Source organism: Talpa occidentalis, unplaced genomic scaffold, assembly GCF_014898055.3.
Source record: "Talpa occidentalis isolate TD23 unplaced genomic scaffold, MPIMG_talOcc4v2.1 talOcc4.9, whole genome shotgun sequence".
Taxonomy (NCBI): domain Eukaryota; kingdom Metazoa; phylum Chordata; class Mammalia; order Eulipotyphla; family Talpidae; genus Talpa; species Talpa occidentalis.
The window spans coordinates 41,352,092-41,377,434 of record NW_023605305.1 but is presented as its reverse complement, the minus strand read 5'-3'; the positions used below and the strand labels follow the sequence as shown (position 1 = coordinate 41,377,434).

Here is a 25,343-nt window from a genome sequence, read left to right as displayed (position 1 = left end):
GATAGCATACATTTTCTGTTTTTTCCTTCATTTTTCTTTACCTTTGATCCTTCAGGGCCATTTTGCCCAGGAATCCCAATATCTCCTGGAAAACCCTAGGAAACATAAAAATGTACAGTTATAGGAAATTACTTTAAATCTACTAAAGCATATCAAATTTCCCTTTGCCTTTATTTCATACTCAAAGTAACTTAAACACCTCACTAACTCAGTTTTAAAGATTAAGATAAGCAGTTAACATTGGAACACAAAACTGACAAAGTTCCCTAAAACAGAGCATCCTTTATCAGTTACATACCAACAATCCTCATACCCAAAGGAAATGTTCTAGTACAATCTAAGAGAGAAGAGTCTTATTCAAAAGTCATCCACAACTTGGACAAGAAGTGACTGGCCTTTTCAAAGTGACATGGGGTAGGAGTCACCTGAGGATTTGGGGACTGCATACTGTAGACTGTTTACTAACTACATGTTAATTATTGTAGGTTTTGGTCAGGTGGACATGCAAATAAACTCTCTCTGATGAAAAAATAACCCCAAAGGTTATGCCTTTATACAAGACATTATACAAGACATTAATCAATTTTGTATGTAACTCAATTATCTTGTCCTAACATTCCCATTTTTGCTTATAAATATTTCTGAGTTCCTTAAATACTTTTGGAACTTGCCTATACATTCCACTGGTTTCATTCTTAATTAAGGAGTTGAGTGCATTCTTGACCCATGTTTACATTTTTCCGAGAATCATGAGTTTACTTTTTTGGAAATTATACTTTAGCAATCTAAAACAACAGGCTCAAGAAATAGAAACGGACTATAATATTAGCACTTAACTCTATGCTGCAAAAGACTTGTAATGTTATCTAAATTAGCCATTTCCAAATTCTTGCTGATATAATAAATTATAGTGTGATTCAATGTGATCAATTTCATAATAAGCAAATAATTGAAACTTTATTTGTATTAATTTTGTCACGAAGTTATTTCAGAGATGCTCACTGCCATGGACAAAGGAATAAAAAGATAAGAATCAGCATCTTGAAAAGTAAAACTGATTGCCATTAAAATATAAATATGAGGTTTAAAAGGTAGCTCAGTGAAGGGGTAAATGTGATGTAAATAAAAATCACCACAGGCAAGACAGAACAGCAAAGGCTGAATCTGGAATACTCATTTTGGGGGGAAAATGAAAAGAAAATGTTAGCAACTCATCTAGTCTGGATTAGGACAGAAAATGCCTTCACTATTTGTATATAATACAACTTAAAAATTATTTATCTGATAATTTCATATCCTTTCTCTTTAATGTTCCCTGTGTTCATAAGTTTAGTGAGGGCAAAACCCTGTGAAATTGAATCATGACACTTCTGTTCTAGTTCCTGCTGTAACACTAACTAGTTATCTAAAATAGAACTCATGATCTCTCTCACATGCCTGTTCTTCCTTCCTCCTGTATTTAAGAGAATCTTCCCACTGACCACCAGTTTCCAATGCAAAAAAGCTATATATCACCTTTGAACACATTTTTTCCTTACCACTATTACCACCACTTCCACCATTCATTGAGCTCCATCAATTCCACCTCCAAAATCATTGTCAATTTCCTACAGGCCTCCACTACCATTACACAGGTCACCATCCTTTGCCTCTCAGCTATTTTTTCTTGCTTTTATTTGTGACAGATTATTTTCACTCTGAAGCCAGACTAAATCTATGAAAACGATCATGCTACTTTGTTACTAAATTCAGAATACAATGAATAAAATCCAAATTCCTTAATACCTGGCTTAGAGGGGCCTTCATGAATTGATCTTGATTTACCTCTCTATTCCCTACACCCAATACTCGAGCTACTGAACAACTGTAACACTTTGAAAATACAAAACCTATTTCACTTCCGGGCTTCCATATATACTCTTTACTCAGCCTTGAATAATTTTTCCTTTCCTTCTTCACATGGAAGGTTTAAACAAACTACTGATTATTATATTTGGAAGTATTTCTGTGATACCCATAATTTAGGTCTTTTCTAAAAACTTTCACTAACATGGGGTCCCAAACAGTCGCCCTAGTGTTTTGGCTTGTTTTATTTTTCTCATCAGATTTTAAACTCCTTGAAGTCAGTTTTATGTCTTATTAACTCTCTTATTCCCAGCAACTAGTACCTGGCCCATAATACAAAACAAAAGATTTTTATTCCACTTGTTGTTAAATTATACCTTTTTTTTTTTTATTAGGACATGCCTGGTAGCTATTTTTGACCCCTGAGTCCTGGTTTACAACCACAGTTTCAGAGAAAGTTTGTCAATAAATTAATAATTCTTGTCTATCCTCCAGAAAAGCCTTGAATATCTTGTCATATTAGAAAGCAAAGAAGCTATCAAAGGTTTAAAATCTAGAGACATGTTAAGAGAATGCTGGGAAACTCAGAGATCCCAGTGGCCAGATATGGGGCAATATGAATTTTAAAAAGAATAAGATAGATTTTGGTTTGAGATGGTGATGTAGGAAGAACCTGAAATCACTCCCCTTCCACACAAACAAACAAAAAAAAACCCCTACAATTATATATGAAGTGATTTATATGAAAGATGACCCAAAAGCAAGATTTTAAAAAAAGCTTCCATAATAAAGGATAAAAGGACAGCATTTAGATAGCTGTTCATCAAGGGAGAAACCCCACCTCTGGTGTGGTGATTTATAGTTGGGAGGAGTCCCAAAGGGTAGAATGTTTACCTGGAATGTCATAAAGACAATTAAAAAGATTCAGGCAGAATGGGGAGGCAGAGGAACATATCCAAAATGAAAGAGCAAGATAACATACCATAAAACACCTTAAAGAAATGGAGATAAGCAAATTACCTGGTATTTCAAAGTAACAGTTACAAAGATTCTCACTAAACTCAGAAGAATGAATAAATCAGAAAAAAAATTAAGCTCCAAAGAAAAGTTTCTGTGCTGATGAATACAATGATAGAACTGAAAAATATATAGTGGAGAGTTCAATAGCAGATTGAGTAAAGCAGAGGAATGGAACTCAAAGCAATATAATTCACCTAGACAGAGAAGCAAAATGGAAAAGAATTTTAAAAAAGTAAATATACATGAAGAAACTTCTGAGACAAAATCCAGAGGAATACTATCTATAGTATATGGGATCCAGAAGGAGAAGACAGAAATGGTCAGAAAATTTGAGTTAATAATAGACAAAAACTTCCCTAATCTGAGGAAGGAAAAGGTAACTCAGACAGTTCCAAGTAAGAGAAAAACAAAGATGCACACCAAAAGGCATTATATTTAAAATGGCAAAAGTTACAGAGAAGACCTTAAAAGTAGCAAGACAAAAGCAGCTTTTCACATACAAGGGAAAACCACAAACTGATCATCAGACTTTTCAGAGATAATCAGAGGCCAAAGAAGTGGCTAAACATACACAAAGCGCTGAAAGGATAAAATTCTGACTAAGAATTCTATATCCCGCAAGATTAACATTCAAAACTGAAGGAGAGATTGAGTTTCCCAGATAAGGGGACTCCCTGGTGGCTCAGGAGTTAAAAACAGGGCTATCAAGCTATCGCCAGTCATTGCAGCATGAGTTAGATTCCCTGGCCAACCAAGGAGGTGACCCACATGGAGCAGCAGACCTCTCCTGTCTAGCCCACTGCTCCCTTCAGTAGTGTATTTCAGCAGATCCATCTGTTCTGCTTCCCACTCTGTCTCTGGTGAGTCCTCTCACCCTACCTGCCCCACACACACACCTATGGCCTACACCCCGGCTCTTATATGCATAAATAAATAAAAATCTTTTAAAAAAATGTTTCCCAGATAAGCAAAAGCAGTGACTTAATCACATACAGAGATGATAAAAATTAAAAGACAAAAATATTAAAATTAATGAAAACCACAATAATTAGCTAAGGGATACATAGAAGGTAAAATGTAAAATGAGATAGCAAAATATAAAATGTGGGGGGAAAGAGCAAAAAAGTAAAGGTTGAATGTGTTCAAAGTCAAATAGTTATCAAGCTAAAAAGTGTCATATACATTCAAAGTTACAACTGAACCTGTGGTAACCACAAAGCTTATACACAAATGAAATACACAAATGAAAATGGAAAACAAACCTAAGCATACCACTAAAGCAAGCCATCAAGCATCAAGGAAAAAAAAAGAAGAAAGGAACAGAGAAGAAACAAGAAAGTAACAGAGAACAATGGACAAAATGATAGTAAATGCATACATACCAATAATCATCTTAAACGTAAATGGTCTAAATCCTCAAATCAAAATACATAGAGTGGTTGACTGGATTAAAAACAAGACTGAACTATATATTGTCTATAAGAGACTCACTTCAGGGGTAAGAATACACACAGACTGAAATAGAAGAAATGGAGAAAAACATTCAATGCAAATGAAAGCTAAAAAAAAAAAAAACAGTTACAGGTATACTTATAATCAGACAAAAAAGACTAAAGAATGCAAAAAAAATGTACAAAAATGGACATTATACAATGATAAAGGGGTCAATCATGAAGATAAAACAGTGATTAATACATATGCACATGACATAGAAAAAACAAAATATATAAAAAAATATTAACAGACCTAAATGGAGAAATTGACAACACAATGATAGTAGAAATATTAACACCAAACTTACATTAATGGATCAATCCTCCGGTCAGAAAATCAAGGAGGAGACACTGGCCTTAAATGGCATAATAGTTTAGATGGACTTAAAATTTAACCACAAAACAGAAAACTATACATTATTTTCACATATGGAACACATGCAACATTCTCAAGGACAGATCAGATTGGGATACAAAACTAATTTCAATTTTAAAGACTGAAAATTTCCAACTTATAATTGTATAAAGTTAGACATCACAAGAAAACTGGAAAAAAATCACAAATATGTGGAGATTAAACAACATACTGCTAACCAAACACTGAGTGAATTAAAAAAATCAAAGAAGAAATGAAACAAATGAAAACACTATCAAAATCTTTGTGATACAGCAAAAGTAGCACAAAACTGGACATTTATAACAAAACAAGCTTATAGGAAGAAAAAAAAGAAGTGCATACAAGCACCTCATAGTACATCTATAGGAACTACAAAGAGACCATGACCAACATCAGTAGAAGGAAGGCAATTTAAAAAATCATAGGAGAAATGAGAACCCATAAAAGCAACCAAAAAATTAACCAAAAACCAAGAGCTGATTCTATGAGAAAATAAAATTGACAAAACTTTAGCTAGACTTGCTAAGATTAAAAAAAAAAAAGCAGATTCAAATAAAATCAGGAATGAAAGAGAAGAAATTACAATACCAAAGAAATATAACAGATTATAAAAGACAAATAGAAAATCTACATTCCAGTAACTTGGACAACCTGGAAGAAATGGATAAATTCTTGGAACTGTACAAACTTCTAGGACTGAATCATGGAGAAGAAAATCTGTATAGGCTGATCTTTGATAAAGAAACAAACAGTAATCCCCAAAACAAAAGTGCAGTACCAGATGGTTTCACTGGTGAAGTCTACCAGACTCAAAGATTTAATATCCACACTTTTCAAACTCTTCTAAAAATTAAAGCGGAAAAACACTTCCCCACCCATTTATTGAAAACCGCATTATCCTGATACCAAAACCAGGGAAGGACGTCGTAAAACAAGAAAGCAACCAGCCAATATCTTTGATAAAAAGATACAAAATCTTCAACAAAATATTAGCAAACCAAATTCAATACACTAAAAGGATCACCTATCATGATCAGGTAGGAGGTACTGCAGGTGTGCCAGGATGGTTCAGCATCATATTCAACGGCAAATAACTGAAATCTTGTCTGCTAAGATCAGGAACAAGACAATGATACCCACTCTCACCATTATCATGGTATTTTAAGTTCTACCCAGAGCAACTATGCAAGAAAAAGAAATATATCCAATTGGAAAAGCATATGTAAAACTGTCACTAATTGCAAATGATATGTATTAAAAAAAACCCTAAGAACTTTACCAAAGCTATTGGAAATAACAAATAGTCTATGAAATCAATATACAAAAATAGGTTTATTTCTATATGCAAACAATTATCAAAAGGATTAAGAAAACCAAGCCATTTGTAATCATATCAAAAAGAAAACAATACCTTGGAATAAATTTAACCAAGGAGGTGAAAGATCTAAACACTAAAATCTGTAAGACACTTTTGATAGAAATTGAAGACATGAAGATATAAGAGATATCTGTTTTCATAGATTAAAAGATTTTTTTTTTGTCAGTGTCCATTTTATCTAAAGCAATATACCATGCAATACCTATCAAAATTCCAACAGCATCCTTCACATAGACCACATATATCTGTAGAGCTATACTAATAAAAATAACATTGTATTGTAATAAAAATAGATTCACAGATCAATGGAACAAAATTGATCAGAAATAAACCCATACATATATGGACAACTAATTTATAATAAAGAAGGCAAGAATATTTAATGGAGAAATAGGTCCTGATGACTACGGTGTTAGGGAACTGGACAATTTCATGCTCAAGAATGAAACTTTACTACATACCCATAAATTAATTCAAAAATGGAATAAAGACTTAAATATAACACCTAAAACCGTAAGTTGGAAGACACATGCAGTAAGTTCTTTGACATTGGCAACAGAACTTTCTTTGTGGATTCATCTCTAACAGCAAGTCAGAAAAAAAGCAAAAATAACTGAATGGGACTATATTAGAAGTTTCTGCATTGCAAAAGAAAATATTGTTTTAGTGAAAAGGCAACTTACTATAGGGAGAAGATATTTGCAATCATATCTGTCAAAGCATTAATGTATCAAGGATCTTTCTCCTTCTGTTTCTTTCTAGGTATTTTATGGTTTCAGGTCTTACATTCAATTCTTTAATCTATTTTGAGTTGATTTTTTGTATGGAATAAGGTAGTGGTTCAGTTATTCCTACCCTTACTTTTTTAGAGAGTACCCTTTCCTCATTGAATATTCTTGATACCTTTGTCCTAAATTGACAGTGTATGCGTGGTTTCTCTTCTTAGTTTCATTGATCTTTGTGTTTTATTCCAATATCATACTGTTTTGATCAAGTAGCCTTATAATATAGTTTGAAATCAGGGAAAATGCTCCTGGTTGTGTTCTTTTTTCTCAAGATTGTTTTTGCTATTCAGATGTTTTGTGCTTCAATACAAATTTTAGAATTGCTTGTTCTATTTCTGCAGGGAAAAAAAATGCCATTGGCATTTTGATATGATTACATTGAATGTGTCGGTTGCTTTAGGTAGTATATATATTTTAACAATATTGATTATTATGATTCATGAGCGCAAGATGTCTTTCCATTAATTAGTACCTTTCTTTAATTTCTTCAGTTTCTTCCATCAATGTCTTATAGTAATTCAGTATGTGGGTCTCTCACTTCCTTGATTAAATAGTCTTCTGGGTATTCTTTTTGATACAACTATAAATTATTTTTAAAAAAATTGAGGCTACATTTGTTTACAACCCTGTATGTGATTCAGAGGCATAGGATCACATCTCTTCTGATGTATGGCACCACACCATACCCACTGCCAATGGACCATAGTTTTGTATCACAGTGCATTGGGCCCCCTCTACAATTTCTTTTTCTGATAGTTCATTGTCAGTGAATAGAAAGGCAACTGATTTTTGCATATTGATTTTGTATGCTGCATCTGCTGCCTTCTTAATATAGTCTAATCAACATTTTTTTATTGAGAAACAGAAAACTGAAAAAACTTTAAAAATAAATGAAAATGTGTCTTCTATTTCCAGAGCATTCACATCTATTCAATGCACTGAACAGAATCACTCAGCTTTCTCTCCAGTAAAAGCAGTTTTATTATTCTCTAATCACTAAAAGCTGGCGATAAATTCACATGTATTTTTTAAAAGCAAAAACTGGGAAGAAAAACTCTGGAAGATTTCATTAGCTTCCTGGTAAGTCATAAAATACCGCCATTTTGATTGCAGCGAGTCGTAAGTTTGGAGTATCCGAGTAGAGGAAAGATATGATGCTTTATGGCATTGATTAAACACATTAGTAGTTCTTCAATTGGAGTGATAAATCTCTCTTTTTTAAAATTTATTTTAAACTGAGATAATATTGGAATACCCACAGCAGGTGTTACCATCATAGAATACTCACCACCAAAGTACTCATATTCCACTACCATAGACCACTGTCATCCTCCCCGCTTTGTTCTTTCCCTTTCTCCACTTTCTTCCTCCTCCTTGTTTCTGTTCTGTAGTTACCTATCAAGGGTTAGTTTTCAGATCATCTTTATCTGGCCATTAATTTTGTGATTTCATATTCCACATATTAGTGACACCATCTGGTATTTATCTTTCTCCTCTGACTTATTTCATTTAGCATTATACTTTCAAGCTCCATCCATGTTGTAGTAAATGACATGAGTTTATCTTCTGTGATAATTGAGTGGTGTTCCATTGTCTATATATATCAAATCTTCTTGATCCACTCATCTGTAGCCTTTTGAATTATATATAGTCTTTTTGGTTGAAAAATAGCAAATGGAAAAAACAATCTAATTAGAGTATATTGATAAAATGATACTAGTGGCAATCTGACAAATCTCGATTGCATTACACTAAGTGAAAAAAAGTAAGACCAAAAAGGAATATATATGGTATAATTCCATTTATATTAAAACTTTAAAAAAATGCAAATTAATTGATAGTGACAAAAAGAAGATGAGTGATAGCCAGGCAAGGGAGGATATAGGAGGAATAAAAATAAGGGATTACAAAAGGGCACCAAGGTTATTGTTAAGATCAGAGATTATGCATTCAAGAAAAATTATGAAACAATACGATTTTAATACAGGAAGGTTATTCTATGTCAATTGTACTTTCATAAAGCGATAAAAAAAAGGTAACTGTTTTGGATTGTCATTTTATTAATGAGATTTTGGTTATTTTAGATAACTGTTTTTTGACAAGTATTTGTAACAATTTGAAGAATTTTAGATAGAAAATAGAATTTATTCATTGAACTCATCTTCAGATAAAATCAGTAAAGCTCAGCCTTTGGATTGAGTCACACTGAACTACAATGAGTTGAAAATAAAACAAATTTTGGGAAATTTAAACTTTTCTGATATTTTATAAAGTAACTTAAAATACTCTGTTGCTGTTGTAGATAAGAATGGCATTTAGGTGTTTCTCATGAAAAATTTCAATTATCTTTATAATCACTATGCTTTAAATACACAATAACCCCATATTGCTTAGCTTCAATTCATCTTGGAAGTTTTTTATATATAGTTTATATTATTTTATATATTTTTACATCATTTTTCATTTTTGCACAATGTATGCATTTTCAACTTGGTTATAGTCGCCATACAACCCCCCCCTTATTTTTACCCTAATCCTTCCACCTCTCCCCCTCCCCCCATGGTGTCTCTGGTTTAGAGCTGTTTGTTGATTTTTACTTTATTAGTCTTTTTCCTGGTCCCTTATTTAGGTCTTCTAAATTCCTGCTATGAGCGAGATTATGCGGTATTTTTCTTTTTCTTTCTGGCTTATTCGCTGAGCATGATCCCTTCCAGCTCCGAGACAAAGTAGTGATGAACAGAGCCCTTAGAAAACCAGTGATATTTTAAAAAAAAGATATCCAAAAACAGATAAAATTAGTAAACATTTAAGATTGAATAATGTAACTATGAATCTCTATAGGGTTAAATTATGCAAAATCTAGTCATGCTGTACAGTATACAGTATAGTCAATAAACTTCTGATGCTACAACTGATCAAATTAAAAATTAATAGTTTGACTAACTGTAACTTCAATTAATTATGCAGTTTCAAAAGTCACAATTTATCTGAAAAAAAAAATCAAATAAATCTGTTCCCTCCCTCCCTCACCCCAATAAAATCCAAGCAGCACAGTTTCTATAGATAGGACTAATATCTAACAAGAAAGAACCCATCCAGAGGGAGAAAAGTTCTGCAAAGGGAGAATTTGATTTGAGATATGAATCCCGAAAATAATTATCCAATTTTGTTCCCTAGTTTTATAAAAACACATGTAGTATGGTGAGTACAAGTAAAAAAGTAATTTAAAAAAATAACCTTTTCTGAGTGAGAATAATCCATGCATGATGGTTTCACAAGTTGTGTATGTTAAAAATGAGCAAATGATGCACTTTAAATACATGCAGTTTGCTAAGTGCCAATTACACCTCAAAAAAACTATAAAATAAGGTAGCTGGTATTGGGTGTTTTAGATTATCATTTGCTTTTTGGTAGGCAAGCATTTGCAACCATTTGAAGATCTTTAAAGAACTTGCCCCAGATAAAAATTAGTAAAGCTCGGCTTTCAAATTTTCTTGATATAACAGCATAACAATGATTTGAGACTTAACCTTTGGGTATTATTTTAGGTATTCAATATCTATATATTTGACTCATTTCAAATTCATATGAATGTCTAGGAGAATAAAACTCACCAATTTAACACATAGTTAAGATGTATCAGGCATTGTTCTTGGCACTGAATATACACTACAGAACACAAGAATTCCTTGGCTTCACAGGATATATATCCTGGAGACTATCTCATAGACCCCCTATTCAAGGTATGTATATTTGCGGCAGTATATAGGCAGTTGGTGACGAGAAAAGCAGATTTATATTATGAGGAACGAACATGTATGAATTTTTACTTTTGTTCTGTATGCATAGCTATGGGACTGTGTCACTTTGCTTTCCATTTTTTCCCAAATAGAATGAATACTGTGGCTATCTTGCATTCTTTCTAAAATCACATAATGATGAACTGAGATGCAGACTTCATTGAGAAGCACACACTTTTCCCCAAGAACCTGGTCCTGTTATCTTAGATAATAATTTATAGCATAATTAACCAATTCACTGGGTTATCCTCTCTTAAATAGAGGAGAGTATATTTTCAGCTATGAGGGTGGCTGCTATATTTTAGGCAGTGACATTCTTAAAACTATGTAAGAGGGGAAAAGAGTATATGTAGAGATGGGCACCAAAGATGTAAAATGTAGGAGGCACTTTTTTTAATCTGCTCACCATCTCTTTGGGATTCCACAATTTGCAAACTATGAATTCCTGGTCCCCATCCCAGTTTCCACTATGGGTAAGCAGCCCAAATCCTGCCAACTATAATACTCTAGTCCCATAGCTGTTGTGACTAATTTAAAGATGATCATATAATCCAAGCCAGATTGGCTGGAGTCCACCTCAAAATTTTTAGTGGAGTTATATAGGAAGAAAAGTGCTTTCTTTTGCTAACGTTGCTAACTCTAGAGCAATATAAGCTTAGAGTTGCCAAGAGCTACCTTTTCCACAGTGGGTCCTGTGAATGAAGCCAATGGATAAAAGAAAGGCTAAGACAAGAGGGTCTTGATTCTATTTATTGAGCTCTTATATCCAGCCAAACTCTTGGCACATGCAGTGTTGAACTTCCTCATTAGCCAACCCTGATTTTTTTTGGCTTCAAACAATGAGTTAGTTTTCTGTCCCTTTTAATGGTAAGAGCTGACTAAAACATTGGTTAATTGCAAATATTTAAATACACCTACCTTCCTATATCCCTATGCTGGAATATGCTTGTACTGTGTTTCCATTTGATTTCCATTTTGAAGTCCTTAATATTTGTCTGTACTCAAGCAACCATGCTTCTTGGAAGTCTTCTTAACTCCATGTCCCAGGTTTCTTCATCAGACTATTAGTTACTAACTTAAAGGTAACATATACAGTGTTGTAAATCAACATTACCTCAATAAAAATATTAAAAAATATTTATTGAAAAAAAATTTAAAGAGAGAATGTCTTTCTGTAGCCAAAGGCAGAGTGATTACTATCCATATAATAATGTCTTTTTCTGGAATACATTATTTTTATAATTACCCATGATAAAATAATTTATCTAAACTCAAAGTTCCTCTTTTGCAATGCAACCTACTTCATATGTACATGTTATCCAGCTTTCCTCACAACACCCTATGAGAATTTAGTCTCAGTGAATCACTGCAAATATGTTGATACTCTGGACTGCTATTGCTGAGAGTAATTTGTCCTTTGTCTCATAATTCTTATGTCTGCTACCAGAAAGCTTTAAACTGTCAGTCAAACTTGTTGGCTTGCAAACAGAATAAAGATCATAGATCCTTCATAGTCCCTGACAACTGTTGATGAAGGTGGGATACTGATTAAAAACATAGCATTCTGGAAGGAAATTTGAATCTCATCATTTGATCAATGGGATTGAGTAAAGTCCACTAGAATGGGCAGTGAACATGTTGACCATTGTCCAGTCAACTATGTAATAAATGGTCCTCCACTTTATTATCTGTTAAGAGGAAAAGTTGGGCAAGATGGCCATAGGCCAACTGTTAATACCAGTAACAGGAGGTATCTTTAATGACAATCACTCTAGCTTTGTTATTGCTCCTCTGGATAGAATGATTTCCTTGTCAATCTGGTGAGCAACCTTAGGTCCACCTCATTGTGACAACTAGTACTAACATTCATCCTGAGTAGGTAAAACATTCCATCCTCTTCTGAAAACAGTTACAGAGACTCCCAACTACACAGAGTATGAAAGGTTGGAAATCTGTGACCCCGATAGCCAGAATCCAGTAAAATCAATAAAACTTGGACTGGTTCACTTGGGAGATGAAGGGGCAGTTCCCTATTTTTATTTTTATAAGAGTTGTGTCATGAGGCCAGGCTATACTGACTACTCTGCCTTTCGCATAGCTTGGAATCTTATGTAGCTGGTACCAACCTAGTTTTACAACGTTCTATTCCTCTAACCAACACAAGGAATGTGCATCTAGTCAACTTTATTCACTGTTCTATATATCTACCATGCAGGTTGCCTAGAGACATAGACTCTGAGCATGTGATTTACCCTACCTGGAAAACTTTCCCATTTTCTATGATTTATCTATACAAAATCTAATTCAGATCTATCTCTCTTACGAAAGTTTCCCTAATCCTCTGATCTTACGTTATTCTTTCCTTACACTGAACTATAATAACTGCTTAATTCTCACGTGATGCCTCTACCATTATCATCACTTTTCCCAACTAGCCAACAAATAGCTCAAAATTATAGTCATTATTTTTTTATACAACCTACAGTGTTTACTAACTGCAGCTTTGCAGTTGGAATACAATAAATAATTTTTTATTTTCTGATTTAATCATGTTTTCTTCCTGGGCTACTTTTTTGAATAACAGATAACACTGTATTACTCAACCAAACCAAAGTCATTAAAGATAACAAAGAAGTAATTGGTTTAAGTAGGAAATCCATCCAATTCTAAGATCTAATCAACTAATACAGCTGAACACAATATGTAATAAGGTGGATTTATTCCAGTTAAAGTCCATGAAGCCCTAAAATGAACATATAGAAGCATGCTTTTGCTTGATATGAGCAACTCTCAGAATGAACTTCAGTCTTCGCCTCTAATGAAGACCAACTTGGTGGAAAAAGATTCCGCTTTGGTCACTTCTGGTCATTTCTGGCCTGTGAATGTGATTAGAGGTCTGAGCTCATTTTTATAGTAAACTGGTCCCCTTTACCAAGAACATCCCAAATTCAACTATTTGGTAATTGCAGTAGCCCAAGGGGGTTAACAGCTGAATCAACAAACATTCTAATTATCTGGCTGCCACATTTGATGGTGGTTTACTGCCAAAACGATGAGGAAGCATTAGGCGAGTATTCAAAATTGATACTACTATGCTTAAAGAAATATAAAAGATTCCTTTAAAACATTTTCCACATGCTTTTATTAAAAGCAGACACATAACAAGGATGGAAAAAATTTAAATCAGATGTTTTAAAGTAAGTGTTGTTTTATCTTGGACACCTCAAATATTTACAAATCAGTGAGGATGTACAGATAGATTTACTTCGTTTTTAAAGCACTTTAGTAATTTGCTTAGGATTAAGAAGCAAGAAATAAATTTTGAATTATTTGGAAGAGTTACTTGTTCAGTTGGTCTTTAATGATGCAGGTTTCTAGTCAACCCAGTAATTCACCATTTACAACGAAAACTTCAGTGTATGGCTTTCACCAACTCTTATCAAGTCTTATTTGACTAGCCAGCAATATTAGTCAGTCTTGTCCTGTCTGGTTGGTAGTTCAGATGATCACTTGTTGGTATGATCAATTTGACCAGCAATCAAAAGTCTTCAATCACCCACAAATATTCCTTCACTCATTAATGATACCCAAATTCTACAATTCAAGTGTCATTGTATTAGTTGTAGGTTTCTGTTTGCTTTCGAAATACAAAATAAAATATTCTTGAGAAATAATTATATTGCCATTAACTATTAATCTTGGAGTAAAATATATATTGTCTTTCTCTAAAAATACACTTTGATGAGAAAGTACATTATGAAAGAAAAGGAAAAAACACTGGCTTAAAAGGATGAACAGAACTCATTCCCAAGAGGGAAATAAAATAGAAAGGAGAAACCAGGAGCCTCAGGAAATAAATTCTTTGACTACTCTACTCATGATTTTTGAAGACTCACTACTTCTAGACATTCAGAGAATGAGATGATTTTTAACTTATTTCCTCCAAACCTAACATTCTTGATGTCTAAGGAAAAACAGATACACTTTGAACTGAAAATTGATTTTTTTGAATATTAGTTCCTTGAAGTCAGAACCTAATCTAATGTACCTTAGCATTTTTAGTGATTCATATATATATATTTATAATATATAAAAGTGATTCATTCATATATATATATGTATCTTTTAAAGATGTGCTGAAAATTGATAGACAGATTGTCTAAAGAGGAGCCTCAAGGGCAACAATACTTCTAAAATTAGGTAGACCTTTGGATTCTGAGGATAAATTACTTACATGTGGAGAGAATGTAAAAGATTAGTGCTCCCATTCAAGATATAAAATATGTATGGGTGGCGGTCTCTCTCAGACCACTGCTTAATTCACCATGCTAGCCCCTATGGAAACCAGCTGGATTCTAGAGAATTACTGGAGACATTCTCCAACTGCTGTTTTGCTATGTAGTGTTATTATTAAAGTAGATTACTAGGGCCTTCCACATGAGAGATGTAGTCACTGATTTGGCAAACATACTCTTTTCCTTTGTAATTAAAAAATCAAAAACAGTTTGCAATCACATGGACTGGATAACAATATTAACTAGTTTTTCTGGGTTCTTCTGCTTCTGTCATCATAATAGTAATATAGTCTGAAGAGATCTGGACCTTCAAAAGCACAGGCAAAAGCTGAAATGATTAAGTAGCACTATGTCAATCTAGAGTTTCTGCATAGTAAAGGAAACAATCAATAAATTGAAAGGTAACCTACACAATGACAGAAAATATGCATAAACCATATATCTGATAACGGACTGTTCTCCAAAATATGTGAATAACTCAAACATGTCAACAGCAGAATAACAAAGAATCTAATTTTAAAATGGACAAAGAATAGACATTTTTCCAAAAAAGACATACAAATGTTCAGTAGATGAAGGAAAAGTCGCTCAACATCACTGTCAGGGAAATGCAAATCAAAACCACAATGGGCGCCTCACTGGTGGTGCAAGGGGTTAAGCACAGCACTACGAAGCTATACGCAGCCACTGCAGCATGAGTATGACCTAGCCAGGGAGCTCACCTACATGGTGCAGCAGACCTCTCCTGTCTGCCTGCTGCTCCCCTCAGAACTGTATTTCAGTGGATCCACGTGTTGTGCTCCCCAATCTGTCTCTGGTGAATCCTCTTACCCCCCTGTACCTCTGGCCTGTACCCCAGTTCTTATATGCATAAATTAATAAATCTTTTAAAAAAAACACAATGGGATAGCATCTCACATGTTAGAATGGCTGTTATCAAAAAGATAACAGAGGGCCTCCCCGGTGGCGCAGCGGTTGAGCGCTGGGTTGCGAAGCTGCCCGCAGCCTCTGCGGCGCCGGTTCGATCCCCGGCTGCTCCACTGGAGGAGGGTCCCACATGGCGCGCAGACCTCTCCTGCCGCCCGCTGCTCCCCTCAGCAGTGTACTTCGGTCCTCCTGCCTGCTCTGCTCCCCGCTCTGGCTCTGGTAAATTCTCTCACCCTACCGCGCTTCTGACTGTACCCAGTGCATGTACAAACAAACAAACAAATAAATAAATACATACATACATGCCTCTTTGAAAAAAAAAAAAAAGATAACAGGTAACAAATACTGGTGAGGATGTGGAGGAAAGGAAGCTCTTATATATTGTTAGTAGAAATGACAAACTGATATAGACATAATGGGAAACAATGTGCTAGCTTCTCAAAAGATTGAAATTTGAATCACAAAATGATACAACTATTCCCCTCCAATGTATACATCTAAAAGAATTTAAATCAACATCTCAAAGAGCTATCAGTAAACCTATGTTTACTATTCATTATAGCCAATATATGGGAACAAACTAAATGTCTGTGAACATAGGAATATGTAAAGAAAATGTGGGATATGTATATGTATATATACTGCATTATACATACAATGGAATATTAGTCAGCCAGAAAGAAGGAAATTCTGCAATTTTTGACAACACCTATGAACTTTGAGGGCATTATGCTAAATGAATTAAATCAAGCAGAGAAAGACAAATGCTATATGTTATAATTTTTATGTGGAACCAAAAAAAAAAAAAGGTCCATTCCATGTAAACAGAATAGAATGGTGGTTGTAAGGGTTGTGGAAAGTGTGAAATGGAGTGATATAGGTCAAAGGGCACAAGGGTACAAATTCTCAATTCTTATCACTATCTTAGTGGATGACTGTATTATCTTCAGCTTAATAAACATTCCACTATGTATATATCAAATCATTATGTTATATAATGAAATATGCACAATTATATTTGTCACTTATTTTTAAAAACATACTATAAAGCTTTCATGTTATACTAGTGAAAGAATAGGCAATCATAGAAGTGGTGTAGAAACAAAATGCAGATGGAGACTGAAGCAGCATGGAAATTTAGTATATGATAGAGGTGGTATTTTAAAATGAGTGAAGCAAAGATAGCTTGCTTAACGAATGGCTATGGGACAATTGAGAGCCATTGAGAATATAAGATAACTACATATATATCACAACATTCATTTTAAAAAATGGGGAAAAGATAGAAACAGACTTTTCACAAGAAAAACAAAACATATGAAAAATTGTTCAATTTCACTCATAATTAGAGAAATATACTCAGAGAAATACTGATAGGAATACAAATTGTATAATTCTTTTGGAGAAGAATTTAGCAATATCTTACAGAATGAAATACACTTTTTTTAATCCAGAAATTCCAACTCTAGGAGTTTAAGTTGCAGCAGTGCTTATAATTTCAAAATACTGGAAAGGTTTTTTCCTTACAGGGGAGAGAAAGTGGATGAACAATGATATATACACACAATGGGATACTATGCAGCTAAAACAGTGAAAGGTGAAGACCTCTATGAACTATCCTGCTGTAATTATCAGGGTATGTTTGTAAGTTTGAAAAAAAATTCAAATGCAAGAGGGTATCTATAGTGTATGTCCTTTTATGAAAGAAAAAATCTGCAGAGCTGGTTGGATCCCCGGCCACCAGGCGAGGGTCCCACATGGCCTACAGACCTCTCCTGCCACCTGCTGCTCCCCTCAGCAGTGTATTTCTTCGTCAGCCTGCCTGTTCTGTTCCCCACTCTGGCTCTGAATTCTCTCACCCTCCTGCACTTCTGACTGTACCCAGTGCTTGTATAAATAAATAAATAAATCTTTAAAATAAAAAGAAAATTGATATCTGCCCATTAACAAACAAAACAAGCATATGCATTAGCACACACCTGTTACAATTGCTTCCACTATACATATATGTATCCATAACCTACCCTGAGTTTCAGGTCTACAATTTCCCATACATTCATGAAACCAGTGTCCTGTTTGTCCTACAGGATTAACAAATTCAAAATCAAAGCATTATATCCAGTCACTGTGAATATTTCCTCTGTCTCCTCTTTATTATTTTTAGAATGGTGACCTGCAGTCTACCAAGCTGTTCCACCAAGAAATATCAAAATTGTCTTTTATTCCTTTTTTCATAAACAGAATGAACTAAACCAAAAAGTTCAAGTGTCATGAATTATATTTCCTAATTATTTCTTTAATCCATGCTTTCCTCTTTTTTCTTACACTCCTAATCATTAATCATCTGGTCTTGCATTATCCTCCTAAATAGACTTTAATTTGTCAGGCAAACCCTCACTCTCCTTTATCCTTTCTCCTGCTATACCATGCATATAACAAAAACACAAGTTTGCTTAAAAATCTTTGATTTTGGTGGTGGGTGTGTTACATTAGCACTTGAAGGGTGTGATCCCATAACTCTTAACCATATAAAGAGTTGCAAACCGATGTTACCTCAATATAAACACACAATTGTTTCTTCTTAAAAAAAATCTTTGATCACTGCCTATAGGATAAATTCTAAATTAAACTTTCAAGTCTTAAAATTGAAATTCTATTAAAAGCCTAATGTTAAGATTTGGCTAAGTGTTGCCTCAGAGATCATCACCTATGTATTACTTTCTTATGATCCAGAAATTACAATCTTTGGGTTACACTCCATTTTCAGTATAGACTGACACCAACTAGGGCAAATACAGGCTAAATCTTTAGTTTCTGCCCAAAATTTAATGTAGTTAAAGAAGAATGGACACAGTGTGACAAAATTAGAGCTCAGAATTTTATATCTTATACTAGTTGTATAGAAATCAAAGACAATGAGACAATGTTTTGAATAGTGATGGCAAGTCATAAAATAGCAAAGTCAAGAGAAAAAACATCTTTCTAAGACCGTAAGTAAAAACAAGGCTATGCATCTCAAACTGGCTTTATGAAAACAGTAAAAAGTTCTAAAACCCACTGATAGAAAGGTGACACAGTTCTTCCTAACTCACATACCATCTGTAACTAAAGTTATAATAGGATTATTCATATTCATAGTGGTAACCTTTAAAGATAATAAAAGATCAATTAGGTTCTGTATCCTCAGTATGAAAAGATAAATAAGATTCAGTCTAGGATGGTTTTCATGAAAATGATTAAAAGAATATAGACTCATAAAAGAGATAAATATATTTGAATCTGTTAATTACTACTTTAGTGTATGATAATTGTTTTAATTACTCAAAACATTTTCTTCTTCCCAGCATGACATCAATATATTGCTCTATTTTACCTCCCAAAAGCTCCTTCTTATAAACTAGGCACAATGCAGTATTATAGTTTTTTCAACCATCAATACCTAAAGTGTTTTTAAATTAGATAATAAGAATCAGCATTTGCCAAATAAATCTGCCAAACCTGAGAGACAGTTGTGGAGCAAGGAAATGGTATGGTTTACAGAGAGGGAGACACCAGAAGGACAGTGTTACCTCTAGAAACTGCTGCTCTCACACAGTGGGGGCTGCTTTCTTACTTTACTCTGACTTATTTATTCTGAGGCCAAATTCACTTTCTCAGCTTTACTGCTGCATCTCTGAATTAGATGTGTATGGGTACATATGTATTTAGATTGGCTTATATTTTCTGCAGTAGAATGAGCTTCAGGAATTTTATTTTGACTCCAATAAATTCTTTAAAACCTTAAATATTTCATCTCAGAGGTATATATTCTATGAGCCTTGCTCCAAAAAAATTAAGCCAAAGTGAAAATTTCTGATAATATACAAGCAAATTTGATATATGTACTCAAATTTAACTATGTATTCTAGAATACGAAATCCAAAGGATGTATGTACAATAGCAAAAACTGGAAGTATTTTGCATTAAAAATTCAGTAGTGCTCATGTCTTAAAATTTGATTACAAGCCCCAAGTATGTATTAATAATTGTTGTGAAGAACAAATAAATAATTAGCTGAGATCTTCTTGAACTTTAATGTAGCGATACCTTTTCCATTTCCTTGGGATCACTGTGACATAACTCTTAACAGAAGAAAATAAACTATTTACAAAGATACAAATTTTTAAAGGTAATCTTTTTAAGCCTACTATGTAAAAACATGTATTACGAATCATTGCTAATTTTTATGACTTCAGTGTCAAATTTATTATCTTTCCACCAACATTTTACCTCTGGTCCTGGAGGGCCAGGTGGTCCTTGAGGTCCTGGGTCACCTACTTGGCCCTAAAATAGGGAAAGTCAAAGTATAAATATTAATTTAATAAATACAGTATAAATATTAATTTTAAAATTATTTTAATAATTTAATAAAAATAAGTTGGAGACTTCATTTAATAACAACTTAAATGTTAATTTAAATAATTTAATAATAAATAACAATTTAATAAACTGTTAAAAGAAAATAGACATATGGTAAGCAAAAACAAAGTTGTAATGACTTTACAACAAAAGAAACTCAATAGATTATGTCAAACAAAGTTGTAATGACTTTTTAGAAAGACTTGTTACCATCATTGGAAAACTTTAAGAAAATGTAAACAAACACAATGCATATTTAAGTTTTTTAAGGGATATTTGGAGAGGTTAGTGCTCAAATCAAGAAAAACAATGTGTGTGTTCCCCAGAGATAGAATAAAATTTGATTCAAAAGAAAGAAACTCTACATGAGGAATTGGTTTCAAAATAACCAGAGTCCCAGTGAAAAACTATTGATTTTTTCTGTTATATTAAATTTCTATGGAGTTTCAGATTCGATTTAAATAGGCCTCGTATTACATAAAATTACAAGATACCATATGGATTTATCCACATTCCCAGAACAGAGATACCACTAACCACAAATTCCCTTCTAATATGTTTGAATATCTGACCATAAAACAGGATACAACTAGTGCAATCAAATGCAGAGAGAATAAAATATTATGCAAATGTTCATTCAAGTTTTCTTCTTGTAACAAAACAAACACTGTAGTCCCTCATAGTATCTAGAGGACTCAAATATTTTTTTCTGATCTGGAAATGTCATTCTTTTATTTACTGACTCATTGCTATAATACATTTCACCATTTTTATATATACTTTTTTCATTTTTAATGAAGCACCACTGTTTTACATCCTTGTTAATATTTTTTATTTATTTTTACATCATTGTTCATTTTTAAACAATATTTGCTTCTTCCCACCCCCTCAGGTGTAGTCCCCATAGAGTTTCCTTCACCAATGCACCTGTGCACCATCATCTCAGTCCGCTGTGCTCCTCCCTCCCTCCTTCTGATCCCTTCCCCTCCTCCTCCCCTGCAGGATGTCTGACTTATAATTGTTTTTTCCTTGTTGTGTTTTGTACTGTTATTATTTTTTTACACTGATGTCTTATTTGGTTCCCCTATATTCCTGCTATAAGTGAAACCATTTAATATTTTTCTTTTTCCTTTTGGCTTATTTCACTGAGTATAATTCCTTCTAGCTCCATCCACATTGCTGCAAATGGCATGAGTTTATCTATTTTTGGGCATTTGGGTTGTTTCCAGGTTTTACCTATTGTAAACAGTGCTGCAATAAACATAGGGGTGCAGGTGTCCTTTGGGTAGATCCCTAGGAGTAGAATTGCTGGGTCATATGGTAGCTTCATTTTTAGTAGTTTGAGGAACCGCCACACAGCTTTCAATAGTGGTTGGACCAGTTTGCACTCCCACCAGCAATGTAGGAGAGTTCCTTTTTCACCATATCCTCACCAACATTTTTTGTTGCTAGTTTTTTTTTAATATGTGCCATTCTTACTGGTGTAAGGTGGTATCTCAATATGATTTTGATTTGCATTTCCCTGATAAGGGATGTTGAACATTTTTTCATATGCCTGTTGGCCATTTGCATTCCTCTTTGGAGAAATGTCTTTTGAGTTCTTCTGCCCATTTCTTGACTGGATTGTTTACTTTGTTTTTGTTGAGTAGTGTGAGTTCTTTGTATACCTTTGTGATCAGTCCCTTATTAGTTGTATGGAGTGCAAAAATTTTTTCCCAATCAGTGGGGTATCGCTCTATTTTGGTTAATGTCTCTTTTGCTGTACAGAAGCTTTTTTCAGTTTGATATAATCCCAGGTGTTTATCTTTTCCTTGACTTTCTTTGCTTCGGGTGATGAGTCTTTAAAGATGTTAGAGATGTATGCTTTGTAGTGTTTTACCTATATGTTCTTCTATATATTTTATGGCTTCAGATCTTATGTCCAGGTCTTTTATCCATTGAGTTGATTTTTGTGCATTGTGAGAGGTAGTGGTCTAGTTTCATTTTTTGTGGTGGTCCAGTTTTCCCAGCACCATTTATTGAACAAACAGTCCATGTTCCATTGCATATTCTTTGCTCCTTTGTCAAAGATTAGTTGTCCATATAAGTGTGGCTTTATTTCTGGGCTCTCTATTCAGTTCCATTGGTCTGTGTGTCTGTTTTTTCCCCAATACCCAACTGTTTTAATTATTATTGCTTTCTATTATAGCTTGAAGTTTGGAAGTGTGATACCTCCTTTCTTCTTTGTTTTCATCAGTAGGGCTTTGGTTATTCTTGTTTTGTTTTTTGCGGTTCCATTATGAATTTCATCAGTATTTGTTCTATTTCTTTGAAGAATGTCATTGAGATTTTTATTGGAATAGTGTTGAATCTGTATATTGCTTTTGGTAGGATGGCCATTTTAATAATGTTAATTCTTCAAATCCATGAACAAGGGATGTCTTTCCATTTCTTTATGTCTTCTTCTATTTCTTTTAACAGTGTTTTATAATTTTCTTTGTATAGATCCTCATGTCTTTTGTTAGGTTTATTTCCAAGAATTTGATTTTTTTTTAAAGATTTATTTTATTTATACAAGAACTGGGGTACAGGCCAAATGCGTGGGAGGATAAGAGGATTCAACAGAGACAGAGCAGGGAACATAACAGGCAGACTGATGAAATACACTGCTGAGGGGAGCAGTGGGTGAGACAGCAGAAGTCTGCTCACCATGTGGTTTGCTCCGAGACCAGCGGGGATCAAACTGGCACTGCAGAGGCTGTGGACAGTTTCATAGTACTGCACTCAACTGCCTGCGCTGCCAGGGAGGCCCCTGATTTTTTTTGTTTCAATTATAAAAGGGATGGTTTTCTTGATTTCTCCCTCTGATTAATTGTGTATAGGAAGCCTACTGATTTTTGTGTGTTAATTTTGTATTCTGCTACTTTACTAAACTGGTTATTTTGACTAGTTTTTCTGTGGAGCTTTTAGGGTTCTCTATGTATATTATCATATTATCTGCAAATAGTGATAGTTTTACTTCTTCTTTCCCTATTTGGATTCCTTGTATGTCTATCTCTTGTCTTATTGCTCTGGCTAGGACCTCCAGTATTATATTGAAGAGCAGTGGTGAGAGAGGACATCCTTGTCTTGTTCCTGGTCTTAAAGGAAAGGCTTTCAGCTTTTCGCCATTGAGAATAATATTGGCTGTGAGTTTGTCATATATGGCTTTTATCATGTAAAACTATATTCCTTCTATCCCAAGAATTTCATCATAAATGGATGTTGGACTTGGTCGAATGCTTTCTCAAAATCTATTGATATGATATGATCATGTGGTTTTTATTTTCTTTTTGTTGATGTGTTGGATTACACTGATGGATTTTCATATGTTGAAGCATCTTTGTGCCCCTGGGATGAATTCCACTTGATCGTTGTGTATTATTCCTTTGATGCATTGTTGGATTCTGTTGGCAAGGATTTTGTTGAGGATTTTTGCATCAGTGTTCATTAGGGAGACTGGCCTGCAATTTTCTTTTTTTGTGCTGTCTTTGTTTGGTTTTGGTATTAGTGTAATGTTGGCATCATAGAACGTATTTGGTAGTATTCCTTCTTTTTCAATTTTTTGAAAGAGTTTGTGTAGGATAGGCACTAATTCATTGCTAAATGTTTGGTAGAATTCATTTGTGAAGCCATCTGGGCCTGGGCTTTTGTTTTGGGGGAGTGTTTTGATTACTGCTTTAATTCTGCTACTTGTAATTAGTCTGTTTAGGTGCTCTATTTCTTCTTAACCAGCTTTGGAATATTATCTGTTCTAGGAATTTGTCCATCTCTTCTAGATTGTTGAATTTGTTTGCCTATAAGTATTCATAGTAACCTCTGTTAATATTTTTTTAAAAATCCTTAAAATGACAAGTACCTCTCTTGAAGAGATACATGGGATTCTCACTAGAGCCACCTGGTGGCAAAACCCAAACCAGAAGCTTAATTTACAAACTGTAATATGAGAGGGAAAAATAGCATACCCTAAGACTTTGTTTTTACAAAAGTTGACTGACGACTAGATATTATAAACAAAAATTGTGGAATGATCTTATTTTTCAGAATAATTCTTCATTTTCAATACCTTTGATTCCAAGTTTCCTTTATCAAATGTCAATTTTCCTTTATCAAAACTGAGTTTTCTTTACCTTCTAGAACTAATGATTAAATAACCCTCCATAAATAAAAGCATGTTAGAGCTATAAAATGGAGAGAAAAAATAACTGTTTGCTTTGCTGCTTTCTCTGCCTTTAGAAAGAATATTTCCTAACTTCAGTTTGGTAGTTTTCTCTTTTTAAACATTTACAGAACAAAAGGTTCCCTATTCCAGAATATAAGAACCTTATCAGGGCTTTCTTTTATATTGAAAATATACTTTCACGTTACAACTTAAATCCATTTGGAAACAATGCTGTTGACACTGAATTCTTAAATAATAGCAAAACAAATGTAGGAGAAGTAAAACAAGAAAGAAATTCTTGTGACTGTGAAGAATTTCCATGGCATGGTATTGGAACAAGAACAGACATACAGACCAATGGAATCGAATAGAAAATCCAGAAATAAACCCACAGATTTATGATCAACTAATCTTTGACAAAGGAGCAAAGACTATGCATTGGAGCAAAGAAAGTTTGTTCAATAAATGGTGCTGGGAAAACTGGGTCGCTACATGCAAAAGAATGAAGCTTGACCACTACCTCACACCATACACAAAAATCAACTCAAAATGGATTAAAGAACTAGACATAAGACCTGAAACCATAAAATATATAGAAGGAAATATAGGCGAAACACTACGTGATTTGCACATCAAAGACATCTTTACAGACACATCACCCAAAGCAGTGATAGTGAAGGCAAAGATCAACAGCTGGGACTACATCAAATTAAAGAGCTTCTGCACAGCAAAAGAGACAATAACAAAAACAAAGAGAAACCCCACCAACTGGGAGAACATTTTTGCACCCAACACTAATGATAAAGGATTGATCACAAAAATCTG

At 33.9% G+C, this 25,343-nt stretch overlaps 1 protein-coding gene across 1 annotated transcript in view; it reads right to left on the bottom strand.

Annotated features, from left to right (window-relative positions):
* The window catches only part of COL24A1 (collagen type XXIV alpha 1 chain), a 260,287-nt gene that overhangs the window by 143,237 nt on the left and 91,707 nt on the right, over positions 1-25,343 (bottom strand). Inside the window, exons 19-20 of the mRNA XM_037499346.1 lie at positions 20,210-20,263; positions 42-95 (exon numbers count right to left, since the gene is read on the bottom strand). Coding sequence (XP_037355243.1) covers positions 42-95; positions 20,210-20,263 — 108 coding nt within the window. The remainder of the gene's footprint in view (positions 1-41; positions 96-20,209; positions 20,264-25,343) is intronic.